This window comes from Trichoplusia ni, chromosome 26 (assembly GCF_003590095.1).
Source record: "Trichoplusia ni isolate ovarian cell line Hi5 chromosome 26, tn1, whole genome shotgun sequence".
Classification (NCBI taxonomy): domain Eukaryota; kingdom Metazoa; phylum Arthropoda; class Insecta; order Lepidoptera; family Noctuidae; genus Trichoplusia; species Trichoplusia ni.
In genome coordinates this window covers 2241408-2267367 of record NC_039503.1, presented here as the reverse complement: position 1 = coordinate 2267367, position 25960 = coordinate 2241408, and the positions used below count along the sequence as shown (strand labels likewise).

The window sequence follows — 25960 nt, the reverse complement described above, 5'->3', positions numbered from 1 at the left end:
ATAATTTATTAAGTAGAAATAATAAATGATGTTTTTATACTGAAATTTTCTTATATTTTACTTAATATACAGTTACACCTTAAATTAGGAATATGCGTAGAGTTTATCCATCTTGGGTGATGAAAGGGTTGGGTATGGCCTCCATACCATCCATGGGACATATTAGTACAACAGAGGTACCTCGACACACGACAAGTCCAAGTGCTCTTGTGTCATCTAATAGTTTGTATGGGTCATCTGGATCTGAAATTATACACAATCAGTATTATTTTCACTGGCAATACAAAGTTGTCAACAGTAAGGATGGAAAGAAAGGTCTTTGTTCTAATGCAGCTGTTATAATTATTTCATTATTGTTTCCCTGCATTTATTTAAGATAAAATTGTTATTTTTCAATTCATTGAAATGAAATGAAATCAATTATTCTGTAAGTAGGATATATCATCACTTTTACATGTCTTATTTTTTGAGAACGCTGGAGTCGACATTTCCTATCTGACTACCTTGAGAAGAAATGTTGAAATAAACTCAGGGGTCACAGTCTCTTTTGAAGTCCAGATGCATAAACCAATGCAAGGTATTTCTTTGGACTGGCCTTTTGAAGAAAGTACCAGATTGATCTGAGCAACTTATAATCATAGTGGTGCAATTGTTTACATTACTTTGCTAGAAAGTTAAGGTAGTATTATTTTACTTAGCCCATGCCTATTTTTAGTGTTCAATCAAGTTAGGTGAATCACATTAGGTATCTTACCTCTGAGAAACTCGGTAGTATTGTCTAATACAAGATTTAACAAAGGATCATAGCCTTTAAGAATTCCCGCCGCTTCCCGACCGCCAGCAAACTTCACTCGAATACTCTTTTCTAAATATTTGCTTAGGTCGAGGATAGATTCTTTCCTCCTCTTCTCTTTATTGTCTCCCGCACCTTGAGATGACTATAATAAAAGGTAATTATATACATGCAAAATAAACACAAGTTTTACCAGGACCTTACGAGTGAATCGCAAATAATGTTCCTTTACCTTTCCTTTATCACCTCCTTCTTTTGAAGCCATTTTGTTATCACTCAGTTAAACTTGGGTTGATTTATTTTGTACTTCAGGCTTTAATAGTCGATCTAACAGAAAGTATTCATGAAATACCAATACGGGTTTTGTAGGTTAGTGTACTTTTATGATTTCTGTTGTTGTCATTCGTTCAGAAACCACAACGTCATTGTTTCATGAATAAAAGTTGAACATAAAATGTACTTAGAAAACTGGACATTATAAGCTTGTTTAAACTGTATATTCTGTTAAAAAAAGATCCCAAAATGATTGATTTTCGAATATTTACCTTGAATTTCCATAAGTATAATATTGTACCTAGGTCGTTTAAATTTCTGAACGCCACAATTTATGCCAGAAATGCTAATTGCTGTCAAGTGCGAATCTATGTCATCTGTCAAATACGCCCCGTCTAATGTCTATCGAAAAAATCGCGACGTAAACAAATATAAAAATATAGAATAGTTATTTTACATTTCTTGTTGATAATCATAACATAATCGCTTCGTATTTAGTTCGTCGGCGATGGATAGTGTATTTGATAAGAAGCCATATAAATATTGTAATTGATAATAATCAAATGTGATATCAATGCGCTCTTCGGTGAGCTACATTCTATCTCACGCGCCTGGCGAGTCCGTGATGTCGCACCCTGACTACTCGCAGCACGCCCAGCACCATGCCTGCCTGCTGGTGCTGGTCAAAGGCATCGGCGGCATGCTCAAGAACTTTAACAAGCTCTGGGAGCGGATACAAAGGGTCAACAATATTAAAGTCACTGGTAAAGTCTTACTTGCTTGTACACTAGCTTTATAAAATGAAAAAAATAATTACGAGATAGAAAGGTTCACAGTAAAACAACAAATCTATAAAAGTTCATGTTCTAAATGGTAGAATAGAATATTATGTAAACTTAAAATATTTTTATTGTAACAAGTAGGTAGTTTTAGACAAGATTCAAACACGATACATATATATTCTTAGCACATTCTATTAGACACGCAATATTAATTTTTTCCTCCATGATTTTAGATTCAACTGGCCAAGTCAGAGATATATGGGTCAGATATGTCCGAGACTATCCTGTAGAGAACAATGATTGGGGAGACTTTCAAACTCATAGGTAAGACCATATTTAACAATACCATCAGGATGACATAAGAAATTAGTAAATAAAAAACAATAGCTTCCCATAATAAAAATTAAAGAATGAAGTACTAGCTAAAAATAATGATAAAATATTATGCATTTTAGATTCATTTATGTTCCATCCTAAATATTTAAAAAGTATTATGAAAAAGTATAAGAAATTGCAAAGTAAATTACTACAATGACCAAAGAGTGAAAGTATGGCTGGCCATAGAGATAAAAACAGCAATCTATTTTAATGCAACACATAATTGGTCAATTAAATTGCTTGCATTTCATACATGCCACTACTGTACTCCTGACTTTACAATGAACAAAATATGACATTCTTATATACTGAATTGTTTTTCATCTATATGCATGATAATTTTATTTTTTACACTGTATCAGTTTTTCAGCTCATTTGTATTATACTGATTTGTAATAAACATTGTCATTTCTTTCTTGTTTGTCAGTGGTTTTGAAACAAAGCATGCCAGCAAGTCTGCATGTAGCTCTGGAAAAACTTACATCAGTGTGCCTTCTTGAAAATTGCTACTTTTCCAATTAATTCCATTTTAAAAGCCTGTCAAGTACTAACAGACTAGTAATCCACAAACTAGGTATCAATTATTATATCTAATCAAACTAAATTAATTAATTCAATATACTACCCACACTTTGTACTTTTAATTCCAATTCTATAACCTGATAATTACATTGCACATTAAGTAATTAACTCGGCCAATGTGTGTTTAATATTAAGCAAATTGGTTCTAATTACCATACTACATGCATATTCATTTATATGAATCTAGTTTTGACTTCCTAAATAACTGTTGGGCTATTTACATATTTTATATGGTTTTAGAAAATAGGATATGAAGTGTTTGTTAACAGTTTATTAATGTACCTACTGCAAGCATAAAAAGCAATGTAGGTGTCTATGGTATAGTTATTTGAGAACACAGCATAACTAAGCTATGTCCTCGAAAATCGTTACGTCGTTGTGAGGACAACCATATCATAAAGGACCTCTATATAATAATATTGTTAAACTTTTAATTATCGTTTGTTTGAGGTTTTGCCATTATGCGTTCTTTTGCCAAATTAATGATATTGGGTGCTACATCGTGAAGTAATCAAATGTATTTATAATTAATTGATTCAATTACCAACAAACATGCAGTTTTTTTATTCTAGTTTAATAGAAAATAGGTATTAGGAATAAGGGCCCTAATCTTTTATTAGGCGTTAATTCAGAATACTTACTAAATGTATAACCGCCGTCGGATGTAAACGATTTCATTTTTAACTGTGGCGTCGAATCGTTCATTCTACTAATATTAAATTCGAGCAAGTTTGTATGTTTGAATGGATTTTTATAACTCTTTACCGTAAAAACGACTGAATGGATTTACGCGAAACTTGGTACACGAATAATTAAAACCTGGATTTACACATACAATACTTTTAGCAGACGGGCTTGCGGGTAACAGCTAATGATGTATAGTATAAGAGGACCTTTTCAACGATTAGTAGTACGCGCGAGACTGGGTACTTTTTCCTAAAGTAACCTCCTATTTCTTCAGGCGTTTACTTGGCCTTATAACCCTAAGTAAGTTCACCAATCAAGTGGAGCTGAATGAAGTGTGCCGAGTACACGAGTCTCTCAAAGTGAAGTACTCCAACACGCTGTACGACTCCAGGGCGTTCATGTTCGGTCCGGTCAGTAATATGAAGAAACCGGAACAGGAACCGGAGACTTACAGCTACTTCGAAGAGGAAAAGCCTTTGAGGGATGGTAGTTTGAGCGATAGGTGAGTAAAAGTGATCGCCTCTTATTCAGTAACTTTCTGAAACGAAACAATAATGTGTCTCTCACGTCTTGCATCATGATCTTCATTTTTGAAAGTATAAATACCTAATTTAGGAAAAAAAATTGACGTATTTTTATTAATATTTTTTTTTGCCACATTCGTACTTGTATGAACCTGAACCCTTAGCCTGACAAAGCTACCGATTATGCTAGTGACAATATACGACGACGGACAGATACACCTCAAATGTATACAAGTATTACATATCATTATCATTTCAGAACATCTATACCAAGTGAGCAAGCAGACAGCCTCTCGTCTTCTGAAAGTTTCCCACAATCGACATCCTCAAACGCTTCCTACCCTATTCAAGAGGAACGCTTCACAACTCCGTCCAACTTCAAGACGCACGCCATGTTTTACGGGGAGAATGACCCGGTTCCAGACTTAGAGCAGAATGTAGCTGATCTGATCAACTCGTTGTTCTGGGTAGTCGAATCTAAGCGATTGGAGAGATCCAAGGAGAAGTTAGATAAGGTTTCCTTATTACTTGCGCCGTTTGAAAAGAAAGACTTTGTTGGTAAGTCATTTTTTTTGCAAATCCTAAAGACTTGGCCTCGATATTCTGAATAGATCGAGTTATTGATGACGCCAGGGGTTATACAAATATTTGGATCTCACAAAGACATTCATCCACCTACTTATACATGTTTTTTCTCATAATACAGGCTAAATTGCAAATATACAGTTATTATACATTTAGTTAAAATTACCGTGACGTATAGTAGAGTCATTGTCGTACTCATTTAGTTAGTCTAGATAAAATAGTCTTAATTATTCTGACGTGCGGTAGACTGATGTGACTGACATGGCAGACCACAGTTGTGAGGCCACGAATGTTTAAGTAATATGATACGATCAAAAGCTATTTGTCTTGTTCAGGTCTTGACATGGAGTCTCGGAATAATAAGAAGCGCTGCATGGGTCGAGTGACAAAGAATCTAGCCGACCTGACGCTACAAGCAGGTCTCGTTGCTGATAGTTTGACCCTATATAATTCTTCGGCTGAATTACTCAAAACTGATTGGCTCTGGCTGGCCGCTGCTAAAGAAGGTAAGGAAACATATTTTCTTATTTCAAGTTTTTGTAAGTCGAAAAAAAGGTTTTTACTAAATGTATTTAAAAAATCCTACATTTTTACCTTTACAGGCCTATGCACCGCCTCAGCTATACTACTCTATCCAAATCTCCGCAACCCCACCCCACTGCATCGGAACGCCAGTCTACAAGAAAACTCGCCAAACAAAGCAAAACAACTCTCATTATTCCAACCTAACTCGGATGCTTTTAAGAATTTAAAAAACAAGGTCACTTCATCTCCTCTTAAAACATCGAAAGCTTCTAGTCCAGTTAACCCTCCCAGTGAACTTACACCAACATCTTCAGACAGTATTGAGACATCTTCCAGACAATCTGAGACTGATAACGCTGACTCTGAATCCTTAGCTTCGTCAAGCGATATTGAATACCAAAGCCACAAGTCTTTCTTAGGCCCTGATCTGCCATCGATCCCTAGGCAACCGCCATCTCAAATTAACAATCAGTATTTACTCAATGGTGAGGAAATAGCCGAAAGGTATCGGGAAGCTATTATGGATTACAGTAAATATAAGAATGCAGGGGTAGTGGAAACGGAGGCTTGCTTCAAGGCAGCAAGGATTGCGGTTGAACAAAGCAATAGTCTGCACGCGTCCAGCTTTCTGCAGAATGTAATTTTCATTAATCTAACTTTGAGTGAACAAGAGAAAATTCAACGGTTTGAAACACTTGCTGAACTGTATAAAGAGATTGGTAAGTTTTATTCTTATATAAGTTTTACCAGCCAGAGCTTATTACAATGTCTTATTAATTTTATCCGTTTTTTCTAGGTTTCCATCGCAAGGCAGGTTTTTGCCAACGCTTGGCAGCGACTCGACAAGTGAGTCCAAATAACCCGAGTCCAGACTGGCAGAAGTGTTACTACCTAATGCTACACAGCTTCCCGGGCTACAAGCTTAGCTTAGACCCCAATTATGTCATCCAGCATCAAGTTGGTGAGTAAAGATCTCTAACTTTAACGGTAACTACAAAAATAAAATCAACCTTTTCCTGAACTATATTGGGATCGACTTCCAATGGTACAGGATACTGCTAATTTGATCTTAGCTAACTTCTCCGACATTTCTCATGTCTTGACACTTGTTTCTTAGTAGTTCTTTAGTAGTTTTGACCAATTTTTTTTCATTATGTACATAGGATGGCCAGCCCTTCAAATCCAGCTGCTCCAGGAGTTAGTGGTGGCCTCGCGTCGTATGGGCCACCCCGCGCTCGCCACACGACACATGACCTTCCTGCTGCAGACCATGTGGCCGCACCTCACACGTCAGGAGCATCGAGAACTAGCTATACAATTGCAGGTTAGACAAGTTCATTGAAACACATTTTTTTTGTCAATAGGATTATAGATTTTATTCGTCCCCTTTTCTGCATTGGTTTAAAACCAGTCACACATTCAGCGACTATTATTAGATAAAACTTTGGAAAAATTTTTCAGGTTTTTGATGTTTTTCAGTTTTTCAGGTCAGGTTTTTGTTGGTCTATTTACAAAATGACACCTATGAATGTCATTACAATGAAATATTATCGTTAGTGTATGTTGGATTCCAAAACTTAATAAATGCTCTTCTGAGGCTATTTATAAACAATTTGCCAAAATTTTACTTACGTCAAAGCATCCTTTCTTCCCAGGCTCTATCAGCTCAATGCGAGGGCGGCCCGGTCCCGTTAGTCCTAGAAACAGGGGAAGTGATCCCTCCAGCCAACTTGTCCCACGTCCCGCACTGCTCGTGGTTCAGCGCGCGGCCGCTGGCCCCAGCCCGTCTGCCGCACTTGCGACAGGCCAAGCCCACGCATGGGCCCTTCATATTCACTCCCATACACTTTGGAAGTCTCGAGAGGAATGGTAAAAAGGATGAGGGGAAACTTGGTATGTGTATTTTTTCTTTATGTGTTCTTAGTTTAGACGGAAATATACTTTTCAGAACCTATTCTAGAAAACCCTAACAAAATAAAACTTTAAAAATCTAATAGTGTGTATTTTCTCCTATTTGGTTTCTTTTTTTTTCACAATTTCCAAATTTAGTTTACAAACTTTTAAGAAAAATCTGATGTCAGTAGATTCTAAATAGGTTATAAATATTTTTTCTTTTCAGAATATCTATGGGTAGAAGACGATATATGCGAAGTGCAAATGAAGCTGACAAACCCTCTGCCTTTCGAACTGAAAGTGTCCAACATGAGACTGCTAACATCAGGTGTCGTGTTCGAATCCATTCCCGAGACTATTATCCTCCCTCCCGATTCACCAACTACAGTCAACCTTCACGGTACCCCGAAAGAAGTTGGAGAGCTACAAATACTGGGATATTCCACTCACACTTTAGGCGTTAAGTCCAACTGTCGCTTGAAGAATATGCCTACTCCACACAAGTTCCCCGCTTCGTATACCATTGAGGTTATCCCGAGTCTTCCTACAATTACTATTGAGACTACAGTTACGCCCTCTGGAAATCTTAGTTCATCAAGCATGGAAAATGTTGGCAGTACAACGAATATATCCTTGTTCAACGGAGAAAGTACTGACTGCTCCATAAAGATCACTAATACCAGCAATGTGCCGATTGAACATCTCGAATTGGCTATTCAGGTAAGAGGTTACCATACCTTAAAAAAAACAATTAAAATTGTATGAACAAGAATGTAAAGTATGTTTTTGTTTTAGTCAAATATGGACAGCCAGCTTCAATCAAAAGTATTCCAGTATTCCAACGATGATATTCAATCTCAGCTACCAATACCGCCAAATCAAACTGCAACAATTGCGATAAAACTGTATGGGGAAGCTGATTTCCTTGATTTGGGAGGTGTTGGAGGTGACAACTTGTTCCCTAACAGTCTGAACTCTAACTATCCGTCGCGGGTTGGATCGCCTGTACCCAATGCTCAAACATCCCTACCCACTCAGAGCTCTAACCCTCAAACGTCGTTAAGCAGCGGACTTATTGCTAACAGGACTTCTGGCAGCTTCAGGTAACACTAACTTTAAGTGAATAAGTAGTGTATTTGATCCCTGGGAATATAGTTAAATTTTAATTAAGAGATATAAACGCAGGGATCTACAAAATACTTGCTAAAAAACATAATAACCTTTTATAGGTCCACAAATTCGCACACAACTAGTTGGTCTGCCCCGATTTCAGTTATGTCTCCGTCCAGAGGTCGACAAATTGAAACACAGGTATGACCATATTGATATAAAAAATAGCTTGTATTAAACCATCCTGTCACTAAGCGCCTGCTCGGCCTTTTGACATAGAAGAGGAACGAAATGTTATCACCACGATTTTTACGATACGTAATATTGACCACAATTTATTATTTTATTCCTCAGTTAATCATAAGATATTCGGGTGGCGAAGGAAAAGACATGCACTGCCGTCAATCTACTCTACAGATTAATCTGGAACTCTTACCAAGCGTATCTATAACGCATTGGGACGTTTTGCCAGCTGAAATGTAAGTATGCACGTTACCATCAAACCAATAGCGCATTAATCGCCTTTTAAGTCATTGTTTAATATTTTTCAGACTGCTTTGTCACATCAACGGTTGAAAATTAATGTTAATGGGGAGGAGATCCTCCAGTCACCCAATTATTTATTTGAATTCAATTTTTTGACTACACCACACTAACTTACCATCTGATTTACTAGAATACTTTCTAAAGCCTCTTTTCACCCAAATGGGCTAAATCGATATCTCATGAAAAGGTCAAACTTAAATCAACATTTTTGCCGTAGCCCATCTCAACTGTACTTGGTACTTGACGTGACGAACCTCACATCTGAGGAGATGGACTTCCACTACGCGCCGAGCAAGCACATCCTGATTGAGAGCAAGGAGTCTTGTCGTGTGCCCGTGCCTTTAGACCGCTGCCCTTTTAATACTACGCCCAGTAAGCCCGCTGACGAAGGTATGTTGACTTGTTGGATGCATGGTACGGTTTGGGAATGACGTATTTAATAATAATTCCTGAAAATTATTGATTGAGTTTCTATTATCAGTAATTATGTAGCAATTTAAAATAACCATAGTCAGAGAATAATTTGAGAAATTTGACTTTATAAATAAAATCGTGCGGTTATGCGTATCGACAGACGAAACAATGGCGGGACCGAAATCTTGACCCATTTTTAACCGAATTTTTACTTCAACTGCCAAATTGTTGCGTCTAATATGAGTGAAAATCACAATTATCTGAATACTTCTATATCAAACATTCTTTAATTCCAAGGTTAATGTATTATGTCCGAAACATTTAGTAAAACTAACATTAATTTATCAGAGCTGGTAGAATCGAAGTCGACAAACACGGGCACGTCGACCAACAGCCTGGAGCTGATGTGTTCGGAGCACATCACGAACAACATCGACCTGCGCTGGCACCTCATGCAGTCCGACATCAGTGGTCGCGCCTCGGTTAAAGGAATCACTCTCTCGCAAGCCATGATGGATATTGTGAGGATGTCACCGCTGAATTGGGGTATGTTTTGGAAACTGATTTTATACAACTCTCGATAAGATTTTCAGTAGAAGTTTACTGCCACTGGCACACGCACACACACACACAATACACACACACATACACGCACATGGATATTCTTCTTGTGTATGTGCGTGTTTATCCCCCAAACCCTCATAAAGATTTTATAATTAAAAGATTCGTGGACCCATCTGGAGATTTTGAATGCAAAAAAATTCGCAGCCTCACTTTAATTTCAAATTAAGATTACTATCAATATCAATGCTCCTCAAATAACCTATTTACAATTTACAGAGGTGAGCGTAAACAGTCAATGCATCAAACCACAAGAGGAGTACAACTGCTCGGCGGGCGAGTGCCTGTCTCTGGGCGTGGCTGTGTGGAACCATCTCACCAGACCGCTACACAAGCTGTGCCTCTCCGTGCAGTTCTACCAGGATTATAATAACGGAGTGCTGAGCTATAAACTCGATAACCGAGTCGCCACAGCTGGGAATAATAAGTAAGCTCGTATTATAATTTTTAATAGATTACAGTGAATCGGTGGGCCTATTAATAAAGTAAATCTTTAAAAAAGTCACATGGATACAACATGCTTTGGGATCGATCTTGCACTTTGTGTATTTTTATTCTTGTAATTAAATTCGGATGTCTTTTTTCAGAGTGGTCCTCTCTACCCTTCCGGAGTCAGCTAAAGCATACCACGAGTGTACCGTCGTTTTCTTAACTCCTGGTGAATACAAGATTGACATTCAGTGTTCGACCACTGAACCAATATTAGACGAGGTTCCACTTATCAAAGAAACTGACCACCCATCCATAATACAACCCTGTGCGGGAGAAGTCAGTCATATATGGCGGTTCATTCCACCAGTAGCTATAAGCGTCACTGATTAAATTATAAGAATTTATTTAAATATGCCTACAATTGTTTACTTATTTATGAATATCAATTATTATTATTTTTTCATGTAATGTTCTCTGATTATTGTTAACAAATATATAATATTTAATTTCGCAAACGACTTTCAGTAATAAAACAAACTCCAGTAAAGTAACATAGTAGGTACACGAACATTTAATGAATGACGATATAGTTTTTTTTTATTGCCAAAAGAAAAGTTACCCTTTATTTTAGAGTTTTTAAGTAGGCGCATACATGTTTTTAGTGTACCATCAATATTGTAATATTAAGTCTGGGTAAACCACAGATCTAGTATATACTCTACACCATGAACCTTTTACACTGGCTGAATATATTGGCAGCCAAGAAAAAATATGCGAATTGAATACGTCAGATTAATTTTCACTTTCAATTTTACAACTCCCATTAAAACAGTGTTCTTTGATTGTGCACTTTAAGTTTTCAAATGAATTTTCTAAGAAGGAACACGTTACGAGTTTTACCTCGTTACTTTAGCGAGGGCCCTCCGACCTCTCCTCCAGCGTCTGCACCATCGTCACAGACGGTTCCTGATGTTCATGGATTAAGCAGTAACGTTATCCAACCTGCTAGTCATCCACTCGGCCCTGGTGTTGATCCCCAGAAGACTGGAGCATACAAAGTACCAGAATATTTTCAATACGACAGCATGAGTTTCTTTGAAGCTGAAATTGAAATGTCTAAATACCGGACACCCCGGAAGTCTGCACAAAAGGAGTAATCACATACATGCTGATGATGCTGACTTTATAATAAACGGTAGTCTATTAAACATTTAAAAATTAACCCTTGATTTTCATTTCTTTGTCAATAATTAGGTTTTCTCATTAAAATATTGCAATTTATTTAGCAAAAAGTAATGAATTTTATTGATAAAGTACTTTTATCAATGAAAAGTATTATCTATATATATCTTGTTATAATATAATTAATATTGTATCCTCTCAACAATTTTAATCCCCAATGCTCGTATAACGTAGCGTAAATATATGAATGGAAGCGATATGACATTTGGTTCTTGTCAACTACCTGTCAAAAACCAAAAACAGCAACACATTTTGTACGGATAAGGAAAGCAAAACAGAAATTTTGTTTTCAGCTGACGTATTTCAATGCAAATTGGGAATTATTTAAAATCAGAGAACCATAATAAAAATGTCGACTACTCACTGTGCCGTCGAAAACTGTCGTACAACAATACTAAACAAAACTCCGGGTGTTTCATTTCATTCGTAAGTTGAATTTTGTATATTTATGTTAACAATCTATTTAAAATAACATATAAATATTTTCATTAACTATACTTGCTTCGGATCTGTACAGCCTCAAGTGGCTGATTTTTCAATAGACTACAAATTCACTAAGGAAATGATTATTTTCTGGGAGCAAAGTCGTGTATAGTATCTTGGTTTCGTTAAATTGTACGATATTTGAACTTATTTAGTCTTATGCACTTCCTATGAGTATGTGTTTAACCTAAAGAAGCTAGTATTTTAGTAATTTTAATCAACCTTCTTAAAGAATTTACCTATTTACTATTTAAAAAATATGTTCACAGATGTCCAACAAGTACTGAAATGAGAAAACAATGGCTGAGACTGTTAAAGAATAAGTGTTCTGTTCTTGACTGGTATAAAAGCCAAATCTGTTCAAAACATTTTGAACCCAAACATTTTGATAATCAAGGAAGACTGAAGGATAATGCCATTCCTACTCTTTTTTCTGCAGCCAGTACATCAACACAGGCTAATAAAGTAAGTTCAGCTAGATATCTTCACCTAAACACACAGTAAATAGTAAAATTAGTTGTTGCAGAAGTTTTATTACTATTGTCACCTCCTTTGCGTAACAACCTGCTTTTTTGCAAATATCAAAGTACTATTTTTTTACAAGTTTTGAATGTACATAAAACAGAGAATTTCAAGAGATTTTTTTATCACCAAATCGATTGTTTTGTTGCTCTTAAACTTACACCTTCCTTTAATTGTCTGTAAGTTATATCACATTACTCTTTGATTACAGAGTAAATACACCAAGACCTACCCAGCAAAACCATTGCAAAGCAAAGCTGGAAGGGCACAAGCACAGGATGCAGCTCGGCCAGGGTTCCAGGCGCGTGCCTTATGGAATAACTCAATAGACTCATCTCCACGCCATGTAAGTTATGAACAAACACCATGAACATATTGTTTAATCTTTTTTTTCTAATTTAACTCTTATTTATTCAAGATTCTACATTATTGGCATTTGTGAGTGTTTTTTTTAGCTTATTACAGATACAGAAAATAAAAAGTTGGAAAATTAAAATATTTATTTCTCTTTCTTTATCTTTCAGATAACTGACATACCCAGATCGAAAGTGGACAGATTATTGAAAAAACGGACACAGGCCGAACTTACAAATGACATTAAGAATACAATGAACAAGTTAAATGAGCCATCTGATTTAGATAGTTATGTAACTGATGACCTAAGGTGCCGTATTGATGCACCAAAAGAGGCCCAACTATGGCTCATGATCAAAAAACAAGATCACTTGAATAGCAGGCTTATGGAACTAGTTGTTCAAACTAAAAAGCATGTAGAAATACTTCAGAATAATGCAGAACAAGGAAGGAATGCTAAAAGGGAGAATGAACAGACAATTGAGTCTTTGAAATATGTAGTTAAGTGCCTTCAAGAGAAACATGCTACCCTTGAAGAACAAATTGAAATTCTGACAGCTGTCGAATCTAGATAGGTTGATATAATCACTACTCCTGTTATAGTATCCTGGACTGTACCCTAATGATTATGATATTCATTTGGAGGGCTGACCACCTCTCCTAAAGTAATATTATTATGTGTGTGAAAGGTTGACAGTGTACTATGCATTGTAGAGTGCTCTCATATATTACTAGTAATATTACTTCCAAAATGTGAATAAGCCCCCAGGACCGATGCTACCCCTTGACTGAAGTTTGAAACAAGATTGCAATTTTTTTAAAAGGGCAAAAGACACTCATAAAGTATTCCAGTACAGTATACTATTACAAAAGTCAGTGATAAGAATAGTTTTATGTTTAATAAGTGCACATAATCATTTGATTTTATTTTTTGGGAAGATGTGATGAGTTTACATGTTTCATTTGATTTGTGCATTGAATAGGATTAAAACCTACTCAAGAATGATTGAGGTCTGAACTATGTTTGCAGTTGTTTTGATACAAATAAAAGAGGTAATTAAAAATTCGTAATTTTATTTATTACTCCTTTATTTCATTTAAATACATATAAATTACATTTTTAAATATATATATAAAAAAACAACATACATTTAAAAATATAAAAAATAGTGTCCAACCGGCAACGGGAACAGGGCCCAAGCTACGGGTGGTCAGGGCTCCAGAGAGAGGAACCTCCTCACGATGCGCGCCGTGTCCAGAAGTACCGCTCTCCGAATCAAACCCTTGACCCAGACGCCCAACGAGAGCCTCATAAGCTGTTGGTCGAGGCTCTTGGCTATCAAGCCATTGACACTCACGACTATCGGGACAATGATTGCCGAGTCCACCTCCCACAAGTCGACAACCTCGTGAGCTAAATCCAAATATTTCATTTGTTTTTCTTTTTCCGCTTTCAGGAGGTTCTCGTCATGGGGGATGGTGACATCAACAATCATTGCTCGACGTTCTGATCGATCTATCACCAATTTATTACTTATTATTATTAATCATAAATAATGTCATTATCTAAATTAAAAGGAAATATATTCAAGGACAGCCATTGAACACATTCAGTCTCATTATTTCCATTTTACTTCTAATAGTCATGATTATAAAACTATAATTGATACTAAATAAATATTCTTAAAAATAGCTTATTATTTACGCCTTAATTGTTTTTCTAATATATCTCTTAATTTCAATTTCTTATTTGTCTTATCAGTCAATGGTCTGCCAAGAGGGACAATCTCCATTTGCTGTAAGCGTCGCCTAAATCGTTGATAAAACTCTAGGACACTAGGGTCTGCCCAAACATGCCGAGAATCGAAATCTAGCACTCTCAGTGTGTCTAAGCTCTGAGCTCTACTAAGGGCAACATAAGCTTGTCCAGCTTCAAATATTTTTGCCAAAGACATTTCAACACAGTCCAGAGTTAATCCCTGGGATTTGTGTATAGAAAACGCCCAAGCTAAGTTTAAAGGCACTTGTCTGCGACACAGCAAGGTACCATTAGAGTTCTTCACATACCAGCGCTCAGTTCTTGCTGTGTACTCCTTTTTATTCTTAAACCTGACTACAGGGAAACCTTCCTCAAATCTAACTACTACTCCCCTAGCACCATTTACTAAACCAGCATTAACATTGATATTCTTTAGTAACATGACTTGAGCTCCAGGTTTGAGCAGCAGTTTTGAAGGTGCTATAGTTTGCATATCAAGTAATTTTGTAGCATTATCACTATCTTGTGACGAAAACAGCTTTTCTTCTCCTTCAAGGTCATTTAATTTTGAATCATTGATCATTTTCGAGTCATTTGTATGGGAACACAATCTTGTTGCAAGAATACCATCACTTTCAATCTTTTGTCTAGCTGTACCAGTAAGGCGGTCTGTTATTTCCTTGGTTACTCTGCCAATTCTTATGCTGTTCAGAATGGATATGAATTCTGAATCCTTTTGCCTATGAACTTGCTTCAGTTCAAAACAGAGTTCAATGCATTTGTCCCAGCAAGGAGATTGGAAGCAAAACCTCTTTCCTGTTTTGCCTTTGTCCACAACTGGAGGTAGCTGGAGGAAGTCTCCACATAATATGAGTTGTATTCCACCAAAGGGTTTGTCATTCTTCCTTACATATCTTGCAACTGCTTCTAGTTTCTGTGGAAGAAAAGGAAATTAAGAAAAAGGAAAATATGTTATGTTTTTACCAAACTTTTGTACATTTCTATATAGTACCATGCAAGTGGACATTAAGTCTGAAGTAATGTTATGTTAGCTTATATTAGTTTGATTTAACATACCTCAAAGAAACCTCCATCCACCATAGAAATTTCATCAATAATGAGATGTTTACATTTTCTCCATTTCTGTGCTACCAGTGGTAGCTTTGTGGCCTTTTCACAGAGATTCTGTACAGTTCCAGCTCCATCACCTATCCCAGCGAATGCATGAAGTGTTGTTCCACCTATGTAAATGAAAATTAACAAACATTATAAACAAGAAATATTGAAACAGATGGTTCTGCGCTTAGAATATGCTATTATTATTATTTGGAAAACACACTAGCTGCTAAAAAGCCGCTGTCAAATAATTTTGGATATTAAAATTTTGAATTTGTGGAGTAAGAAAGGCATATTTAAACTAAATTATGACTGAATTTAAAGTAACTATGACATAAAAAGGTTTAGTTTGTTTTGATTTGAGTACATACCAACATGGCAAGCTGCAACACCAGTTGAAGCTGTAGCAACAGTCACATCTGGAGGTAAAGCAGCCACAATCCTCTTGAGTAGAAAACTTTTCCCAGTCCCCGCAGACCCAGTAAAGAAAATGTTTTTCCCACCCAGACATGCTTCCAAAACTCTTTGCTGTTCTGGGTTCAAAGTACTTGTGTTTGTTAAAGGTGAAGGTGAGTATAACTTTTTTGGTGCTGGACCACGGGCACCATCTTCCATTTTCCGCTTTTTGGAAGGCGGCGACGGCGTAGTCAAGGTCGATTTAGGAATTTTATTCTTAGCATTATGAACATCTGCCGCCGTCACTGGACTTACCTCTTCAAACGCTTGTGCTTTTCCACTCAATAGCTTTGCTCTCATTGTTTGTTTAGAAGGTGTAGTATTTGCACCTTGATCTTTATCTCCTGTCATTTTTACAAATATTGTTCTTAAAAACCCGACGAGGTTAGTCGGAGGAGCGTTTGATATAAACAAAGTGCAACCAGCGTCTTGGAATTTAACACTCGCTTTACCTTCTGCCATAAACTTTTTGAACACATTTATACCTTTTAGTGCCAGCTTTATAGCAGCATTTTTCTCACTCGAAATCTCCATAAACATTTCCCGAAATTCGTTTCGAATCAGTCTTAGTGAAGCAGTTTTGTAATTAACTTTTCTCGTAATAGATCCTTGCGAACTCATCCATTCTAAAGTTACAGCGCAAGACAAAAATGAGTCCGCTCCTTCCATTTCTACTTTTGTTTTACTTTTAATTCATTAAAACAATAAATAAATAAAAGGCGCGCATGTAACGTAAACTTAAAACAAATGTGACAGTGACATACAGTTAACCGTGTCGTTGACCCTGTGACATGAACTTTTCTACTTGGATACTAGTCTTTTAGTCTATTTTTCAGTAATATAATTTTACGTATTTATTTATTATTATATATTTTATGCATCTTTAAGGTGGTGCACTTGAAAAATTAAACAAAAGTTGGTATTGTATTTTTTATTGTTTTTTCAACCGCGCAACTTCACCTAGTCTTAACCTAAATATAGCTCGTTTTAGGAATACTACACAACTGATAAACATACGTTTTTATATTTCTAAACAATTATTTACACAAACACGACAAAATATGGTTATTACACAAACTGATAACGAACTGGGAACCGAACTCTCGACTTCCAGTATAGCAGTAGGAACGAACTAGTAGATCAACCAACCCAGTGAATGTGTACATCAATTTTAGTTGCGTTTTATTTCAAAGCAAGTTTTTAGGAAAAAAAAAACATCAAGATTGTTTGAAGAACTTATATTAATTCTGTGTAGTTACTTCTTTTTTAATATGCAACATGAACACCTACTATGCTGCTACTAATTTATTAATATACTCGCTGTTGCCCCCGACTTCGTCCGCGTGAGTGAAGATATAAGTTAGGAATTTTTGAACTTAAGAAGATGAATATTTTTCCCCGTTTTTGCCACATTTTTCATTGTATCTTCGCTCCTATTAGTTGTAGCGTGATGTTATATAGCCTAAAACCTTCCTCGATAAATGGTCTATTGAACACAAAAAGAATTTTTCAATTTGAAATAGAAGTTCCAGAGAGTTAAAACAAACAAACTCTTCAGCTTTGTATATTAGTATAGATTATTACATACAATTTAATCTAATGGTCAGTGTTTTAGCGTGATTCGTATTTAATTACTTCAAAACCATGAATCCTTGAAAATGCAGCCGGCATCGTATTAAAGTCGATATTTACCTTAAAAAAAAACTTTTAGCTGTAAAATGCTCGCTGTCATCGTTATAAGCGAGTTGTTTTTCAGTTGATCTTTTGATCGTTTCAAATAAACAAACGTCCGTTTCAAATGAATAAACAGAAGTTCAAATCATAATACTATTCTAAAACACACATAAATACTCTAAAACATTTTATTTAAAATCTATTTTGTGTTTATGAAACTGTCTATTTCCGTTAAAATGACACGGATTTTTATTTCAATGGAAATTACTCTTATATTAATCCAAGACCACGTGATCGTGTATCTTGATTTCTCATTTTGAATTTAATAAGATTATTAGGTACGCGTACAGTAAAGCTAAATAAATGGTACCTATCTACAGTAGGTACCAACAGGCTACATGCTTCCGACACATTAATATTAATATTGATAACATACATATATCTATGTAGATATTATAACCTACTGTGCTACTGGTACTGTTTACAATCTTCCGAGAATAATTCCTATGTCAGTCAAACCCTGGTCACAAAGACAAAATTAGAACAATAGAAAGTATCACTAACTAGAATGTGCAAATATGGTTTTGTACTCCTTGCCTTCCTGTAAGATTAATTAACAAATGTTTGTAAGTGGGCTCCATTTCTTCTTATTGGGTGGATGTCTTGTTTATTCAAAGACAGCTTATTAGGATATTGATTCTGATTAGTTCCTAGTATAGAGGAGTTCGATAGTCTAACTAACTACGTTACAATAAAGTGTATGATTAGAGATTTCGTATTAACAGGTTTTTCCATTAACAAAATTATAACGCGTGGATATTTATATGTTTTTCCTTATCAAAGACGTTATTTTTGCACAATGGCCCAACAGTTTTGTGCCACACATATCGCTACATAAGCTGCAACAGTCCTAATCCAGTTGAAAAGTAACATGATCCTTTACAAGACAAGACCTTATTATAATCAGTTCAGAGGCTCTCTATGCAGAAATCATTCTTCCTCACAGTGACGAAACAGCGCAAACAGACGTCCGACCAGAGAATTTCATTACACATGCTATATTTCAAAAGCCTACTGTGACATTAACCATTCCTCGATGCCAAACGATATGAGGTCATCAGTCAATCTCTTTGTAGTTTCACTGAATTAGATTGCAGTGAGCGTTTCATGACAACCAACTAATCGATCTTAAACAGACGGTGTAAGGTACAAAGTCCGACGGCAAAGGGTTGGCACCAGAACTAGGTCTTCGTTTTACTCGAAATATTTAGACATTTACATCCCATGTCGTACCTAATTCAATAAATTATATGCAGGTACTTAGTTATAATAAGTTTGAGGCAACTCGTGAACCTAATAAGTAGTTTGATGTGACTGCTCATTATCCGAGTGAGACGTTATGAGTTTGCGTAAGGAGGGATGTATTAAAATAAATTGATGATCCGATATCTCGAGTATAAGAACATTAAAACAATATAGGTAGGTACTTACTTTAATATGAACGGAAGCCGCCACTAAACGCATCAACGCCGGTTGCTTTCAAAGTAAACACGCTTATTTTCGCGATCGTTTGAAAATATTTACCGATGATAGAAATAAAGCCAATTTGAATCATTCTATAATGACAAAAAATAAATGGAAATTCTGTTTATTTCAACAGACAAAAGTCTCGTCATGTACCTATAAAGATTCACTACGATTTTTTATTAACCATGCGATGACGGGAGCCATAAAACATTCAATCGTTATAAAAGTTGATGATCAATCTATCATACAGTACAATAATTAAAATGTCTCCTCGTAAATAATTCGAAAGTCTAGAAAATAAATCATACATTATGTGACAGTACTTAAAAAAAAGGTGTAAGTATCTAAACTTTTTTCTAGGTTTACTTCACGAGAATGTTCATAGTTACAGGATTAAAATACTTAGACGTAGCTTCGTAACTTCACAGCAACTCATAACTTGTATTAAACTATAAAAGCGCCATTAAATTTCATGCACAGCTTTTAGTCCGGCTGTGGATGACAGCGCATGCACATGACATGACATGCACAAGGAATCGATACAGGAAACATGCGCGCGCGCATAACCCAGAATTAGCAATGTCCCCGTCCCATCTGCCATCAGCTTGAACGGACAAACGGTCGCATCGTAAACGGAACTGTATTGCGAAAATTGTTTTAGCTAATGTATTATTATAACACCTACTTATACGATGTGGAAACGAGCACTCTATAACATTCTTTGAGCTTTATATTCTATACGTAGATATACTAGTTTGTAAATAGAAAAAAACATGCAACTTTTATTGTTGACACGGCCGCACAGTGATATCAAATCCTAAACACAAAATTACAATAATTTAGCGCATAAGTAGATGCCGATCTTCGGATATTCTCCGAAAATAGATGTTCATTTTTGAAGCTTAGATCACGACATTATAAAGACTGAGTCATCGTATTTCCCAAAAAGTTAATTAGACACTTTGAACTGGGTTTTTACATGAAGTTTCCTAGATCCATGCAAGCTGAAATAATTCGCGGCATCATAAGTAAATAAGATTAACATGCCTATATGGATATTTTTGCCAAAAATTTCGCTTGCAAACGAAATAAATTTCCTTGTTTGGTTACGTCCATATCCTGGAATGATAAAGATAGTCGCAACTATCCCGGATACCATTCTTTTCGATCTTGCATTCCTGAAATGACAGATGTATGCAGCTGCATACCGATTCGACAGTCCAGTAGGTAACGGAAATATAAACATTATATACATAAATAAATAGAACCGCTACCACTAAAATATTAGATAATGCATACCTACCAAAGACATATCTATTTACGCCCCAATAAATCATTCGTATGGCTGAAAAAATAAATTCTGACTTCATCAGACACTCCGATCCTACAATACTGTGAAATGTTTATTTATGATAGTAAAACAAAAACGAGATGTTTAGATTTGTTCATGTGTAATTAGTTGGCAGGGTTCCGAGTAGGTAGGAATGCCCGGGGTTGCGTTACGGGCAAATGGTGAAACAAAACAATTCATGTGAATACCGGACAATACCGGGATGATGTGTTGACCACACGTTCTGTGGCAATTAGGAAAGCATTAACGATTGCACTTCTTATTTTGCAAAAGGGATTTTCCCGATCGAAATTAAAGCATCTCCTAAAAGCTTGCTGGTACTTTAATTTTTTCCGAATCACTCAAACCGCGTATTGACCACCTAATATCTACATCAGTTTGGTTTTTTTTTTGCAAGTAGGTAACCGTCCTGCTCTAAGCTTGTTTAATCCAACTTAATTACTTTTAAATACAAGAACCCTGAAAAATAACTGAAGAAATAATAATTTATGATTTCATACATATTCAATTATCAACAATTTCGTAAGAATTGTCCTGAATGCGCTTAACATTGGTGTCTTTAGAGAAGGCGTCGGCGCGAAGAGATCGCCACACATGGGCCGCATCTGCGCACGCCGGAGGTGTACCCTTCCAACCGAAGCTATAGTCTGGTAAATACGCCATTATTCTAGAAGATTTCGAATGATTCCGAATTTTCGATAATTGTTTTCGCTAAAGGCGAAATTCCAATAAACAATAATTGGACTAAGTAGTTCCTAACAGATGTATATTTTAGGATGTAGGATGATCTCATTAATGAATAATCCGAATTTGTTTTTCATCCGACTCTATGATTTCAAAAGGTTAAGAGTTAAACATAATGACAAGAGTAAGTAGGTAGTAGGGATTGCAAACCATGTGTTACGGATTAGCGCTAGTGAAACAAAGGAAATTCTGGCAATCCTAAATCTGTTTTGCCCGAAATATTCAAACCAAACAAGGATTAGTGCGACAAAAACAATATAATTAAAGCAAGTTCTAACTAGTTGCTAATTCTATCTATGGACACCGACGCAGGTGTGCAACGTTGATTAAAAATAAAAATGCGAATTTGCCGAAATTCATGTATACAAACAATGGGGTCGTTATCGGTGTTTCAGGTAGTTCGGCACTAGGCTATAGATTCGGCACACGTGTGACGTATTTTCTTCTAAACGCAGCTGTGGAGGCCTCCGCAGATGTTTTATGGCGCTGAACATTTCCAAGACGCTTTATTATTTATTACGATATTGCCGTTTAGAGTCTAATCTTCGTTTTTATTATCCAGAGAAACAATGGTCATCACTGGGCAGTACTATTTTCGGCATACGGTCTGCAGATGGGGTAACTCTGCGTGGGAAAGTATTATTTTCACTGTTTTAATTATATGTCTAATTTCGTTATTTTGTTTTGTCGGTAAAAATAACACATTCCTTTTGTACGAGACCGGCAAGGTTTTAGCTACAAATGCTACAATAACTCAATTAGCGACGACAATATTTTATTGGAAACTAATTAGGTAAATTATTTATTTTAGATGTTTATTTTAAAACAAAAATTCTTTTAAATTTAATAAGTTATACTAGACTGTGTAAATATGGAATTCATGCTCATAAAAAATATTAATTATTTTTCGGCTGAAACCATATGTTGTTTGACATGATTAACTGCAACTTGGAGTAAGGCTATGATAGGAAAGAAATAGAATAACTATTTAATACTTCAATAATGAATATCTACATATATTATGATACCTATAGGTAGTAATTATAATGAGATACCCATAAAGGCAAAGGAGGCCTTTTGAGGTTTAATACTTGGCTAAGTGCTTGATAGAAACCATCTCCCAAAAGCCAAGCGGCTTCACCCAAAGCTCGAACACTTTCCCACCACTGTTTACCACTCAAGCATCTCGTTATCTAAAGCAGGTGTCACTTACACGGCTAACAAAAACTTTGAAAATAAACCGCAGGGCAGTAAAACTCTTAACTAAATAAACTGGCAACGCGTTAATCTCGCCACTAAAACATCTGTAGGAAAGTATCAGGGGATGAGGGTTTATCATCGCGTAGCATTTGGGGATGATATGTGTCTGTTAAAGACTCCTTGAAATGTCTATCTAATCCTGTCGATTTATAAGATCGTTATTTTTTTTAATTATGAATGCTAAAACGTTGTAGCTTTTTAATCGATTCTCGTTTGTTTCTTTTTTAGACCACCCACAACCATAGAAATCTAAATAACAAGGTAATAGAAATGGCATACACCGCGGCGATCTATCGAAACGCATGTCGCCGGTGGGCGGGGCTTCAACACATTCACAGCAAATAACTACGCAATCACGCAAACATTAACATCGAGAAGACCAAGCAAACAACACTAGGCTGTACATCTATTGTAATAAGGTTGACTTTGTCGTTGTATGGATTCACTAACTCACACAGTCATTGCATTTTTTTGCGTTAGTCGTAGTGATTACGTAAACTACACTAGGGATTGACTACGGATATAATGAAAGACGAAATTATGAGTGACAATGTTTTTTGTTGTATTCTTCTATATTATGCACTTACAAAAAAAAAAACTCGCTAATTGTCGGTTGACAAAAAAAAATATTAGGAAATACTTGGTAGGTAGGTTTGGTATATACCTACGGTGGTTTTTTAGTCGTCTTACAAAAGCAGCCCAGTTCATGTATCGAATGACTAGTAAACGTTCATAATAGAAAAATAGGTATTTATGAGATTTGGATAAATTTAAATTGCAATTTTTATTCAATGCTATGCTATAACGCAAGGCGTACTTTTTGAAACATTCAGTTGCGAGCGCGGTCCGAGCCGTAAAAATGGAGAGGGGCGCGGGCGGCGGCGGGCGGCAAGTTATCAAGCATGCAACTAATTTCATAGTGTATATTCGGCCTAAGTTGTAGGGTACCAATTTCGTTTACCCGTGGTAGACATCCACTTGTCTTTTGTATTTATTTCAATCCTGTGGGAATCTGAAATAAAAATATATTCAATAATATGTTCACAAAAACAAACGACTATTAAAATTGTTACTTTTCGTATACAATGTTCATTTTGGATAATTTGTCCGCACTTAACCACATCACTATTTCCGACAGTTTTGTGCGGCCGTACCACTACAAATACGATCGCATTGATAAATATTATTTTTCGTTATACATTTCTCTTTTTACAACGGTGCATTTCTGTAAGTTTCTTACTGCAGAGGCAATGATTAGTAAAGAATGCAATTGTTGCAGGATGGTGCGATATAAATATGGTTTATAATGAAGGTTATGTTTTGAAATTTAATTTTGCAATAACATCAATATTACTGCAATAATTCACTTACCGATAAAATGTTATCTATTTATTTATGTTATTACACGATGCAGATGAATTTCCAGCCTGAGAAACCCCGCAAAACACCATTTTTAGTGGTTCTTGCTGTGACGACGTTCCGCGAGCGACTGAGCGTAAGTTCGCGCGCTGGTGTCGTCCAGGACACCAGTGTGGCGACAAGGTCACGCGGCGTTGGCACTTCTATTACCTTGTTATTTAGATTTCTATGCCCACAACAAATTTCTTAATTTCATTACTTTATTAGCGTATCGCCATTATTTTATCATTTTCTTCGTCGTAGAATTTTGTTAATGGCAGTAAAAGATTTGCAGCTTTTTATCAACTGACCAAACTTAATTTCGCAATATATTGTCTAAGGGATATAATGTTTCTTTTTTCGTAATTAAAGAATAATACGTAATATTACATAATAAAATTTTTTTCGTTTAAAATATGGCCACAAAAAATCCCAATTAGAATGTCTACTCTATTTATTATTTACTACTAATGTTGGCAAAAGCCCTTTCATTGATACTTTGGCCATGATACTATATCGTGTTATCTTCATCCGTGAGAAACTTAAGATAACGGTACGAGTAGGTACCAGAGTGGGTTTGTCTTTATGAATGAAGCAAAATTGCTCGTTAGGGAATCCCATGAGTTCAATGTTCACGCCAGATGCTAACTTTTTAAAAAGGTGGGAAAATGGCATTTAAAAAGACCGTTTGGAATATAAGTTAAAATGGTTTGGAGTAATTGTTTTAGCAGTATAATAATGAACAAAACGTGTATTAACTTTGATTGCCTGTTAGGAAATTTTAAAAATAATTTTAATCGATTATCTATTAGGTATAAAATAAGCATTAAAAAACATAAAATTGTATGACAGAAACGTCGTTGACTTTTATTATTAAGTCGCGATGTATCTGTCAATTACTAGATACATTATGTTTCCCCATTTTTAATGTTTTCAATAGTGTAAATAAATACGGATGTGTAAAAAGTAATGATTATTATGAAACTCCTAAAGTTACGAGATTGACATCCGAACATTCCTGTTATCGATGAAACCCGTTGAATATCTGGAGACACATACGGATAGAGACAGTGGGTTACAAAGATGTATATCTATAATTAGAATCTATTAGTCCAGTCACTTTTGCTTAGGTATAAAGAGCTATAAACGGATTTAGCCGCGCCCTTGACACATACTAAAGTATTACTAGAATTGTATTCATATTAATCCACGTAATCGACGCTAAAACTAAATACTTAGGTATGCACTTACATTTACTTTAAACACTTACCTAATTCTTATTTTATAATAAACATAATCAAGTCTAATCTGATTAGCTAGCTTGGTGCGTCAAACCTAGGTAGGTTTAAATTCGGAAAACTTCAAAATTTGGTTTATTTGGCAAATAAAAAAATTAAAATAATTTGTGATCGCAGGCATTACAATTTTAAATTAGCTGTTAGATAACATGACAAAATTAAAGCATTCATTAACAGTACATTTTAAAGTATATTTTGTTCTATAATGGGTATCTACTTAATCATCAGAGAAAATGCATTTATCTTTGTAATAACATGTTATATTTAGAGTTCGGATAATGAAGCTATTAATATTTTGTCGGGTAGGTACGTCACCGGTGTGGTAACTATTCCCGAAATATATTAAAACTCGGTGAACGCATCGCTTCTTTTCCCGCCTTTTAGTCCTTTTAACGGTTGAAATTCGAATATAGATTTCAGTTTATTCTGGAACGTTTTAGAAGTAAATTTTATAATTCCTATAAAACTATTTACATATATCATAGTTGAAAGTGATGATTGTATTTCATATTCTTTATTGTAGATAGACGGTTTAAGAAAAATCCTCTAAGTTACATTACCTACAATAGATAGGCACTAAAACCCACATGCTAGATGACCTGTTTAACGAATAGTTGGTTTAAAAAAAAAA

At 35.6% G+C, this 25960-nt stretch overlaps 4 protein-coding genes across 4 annotated transcripts; 2 read left to right on the top strand and 2 right to left on the bottom strand.

The window, feature by feature from the left end:
* Nucleotides 1–26: 26 nt before the first annotated feature.
* LOC113505481 (U6 snRNA-associated Sm-like protein LSm7) lies at nucleotides 27–1185 on the bottom strand. The gene is made up of 3 exons (XM_026888204.1): nucleotides 1026–1185; nucleotides 755–938; nucleotides 27–243 (listed from the first exon to the last, which is right to left on the bottom strand). The coding sequence occupies exons 1-3, from the start codon at nucleotides 1056–1058 to the stop codon at nucleotides 104–106; spliced, it is 357 nt and encodes a 118-aa protein (XP_026744005.1). The 5' UTR covers nucleotides 1059–1185; the 3' UTR covers nucleotides 27–103.
* A 247-nt stretch (nucleotides 1186–1432) lies between these two features.
* On the top strand, nucleotides 1433–10592 carry LOC113505479 (protein brunelleschi). Its single transcript, XM_026888202.1, has 17 exons — nucleotides 1433–1830; nucleotides 2082–2172; nucleotides 3770–3997; nucleotides 4279–4577; nucleotides 4940–5110; nucleotides 5207–5848; nucleotides 5926–6090; nucleotides 6293–6453; nucleotides 6785–7022; nucleotides 7249–7742; nucleotides 7818–8125; nucleotides 8252–8333; nucleotides 8487–8611; nucleotides 8896–9068; nucleotides 9441–9638; nucleotides 9933–10140; nucleotides 10301–10592. Exons 1-17 carry the CDS (start codon nucleotides 1641–1643, stop codon nucleotides 10533–10535), a joined length of 4008 nt encoding a protein of 1335 aa, XP_026744003.1. The 5' UTR covers nucleotides 1433–1640; the 3' UTR covers nucleotides 10536–10592.
* A 1001-nt stretch (nucleotides 10593–11593) lies between these two features.
* LOC113505478 lies at nucleotides 11594–13810 on the top strand. The gene is made up of 4 exons (XM_026888201.1): nucleotides 11594–11813; nucleotides 12140–12335; nucleotides 12604–12738; nucleotides 12917–13810. Exons 1-4 carry the CDS (start codon nucleotides 11737–11739, stop codon nucleotides 13319–13321), a joined length of 813 nt encoding a protein of 270 aa, XP_026744002.1. The 5' UTR covers nucleotides 11594–11736; the 3' UTR covers nucleotides 13322–13810.
* A 493-nt stretch (nucleotides 13811–14303) lies between these two features.
* Nucleotides 14304–16893, bottom strand: LOC113505477 (ATP-dependent DNA helicase PIF1). The gene is made up of 3 exons (XM_026888200.1): nucleotides 15993–16893; nucleotides 15583–15746; nucleotides 14304–15439 (listed from the first exon to the last, which is right to left on the bottom strand). Exons 1-3 carry the CDS (start codon nucleotides 16744–16746, stop codon nucleotides 14444–14446), a joined length of 1914 nt encoding a protein of 637 aa, XP_026744001.1. The 5' UTR covers nucleotides 16747–16893; the 3' UTR covers nucleotides 14304–14443.
* Between the last annotated feature and the right edge of the window lie 9067 nt (nucleotides 16894–25960).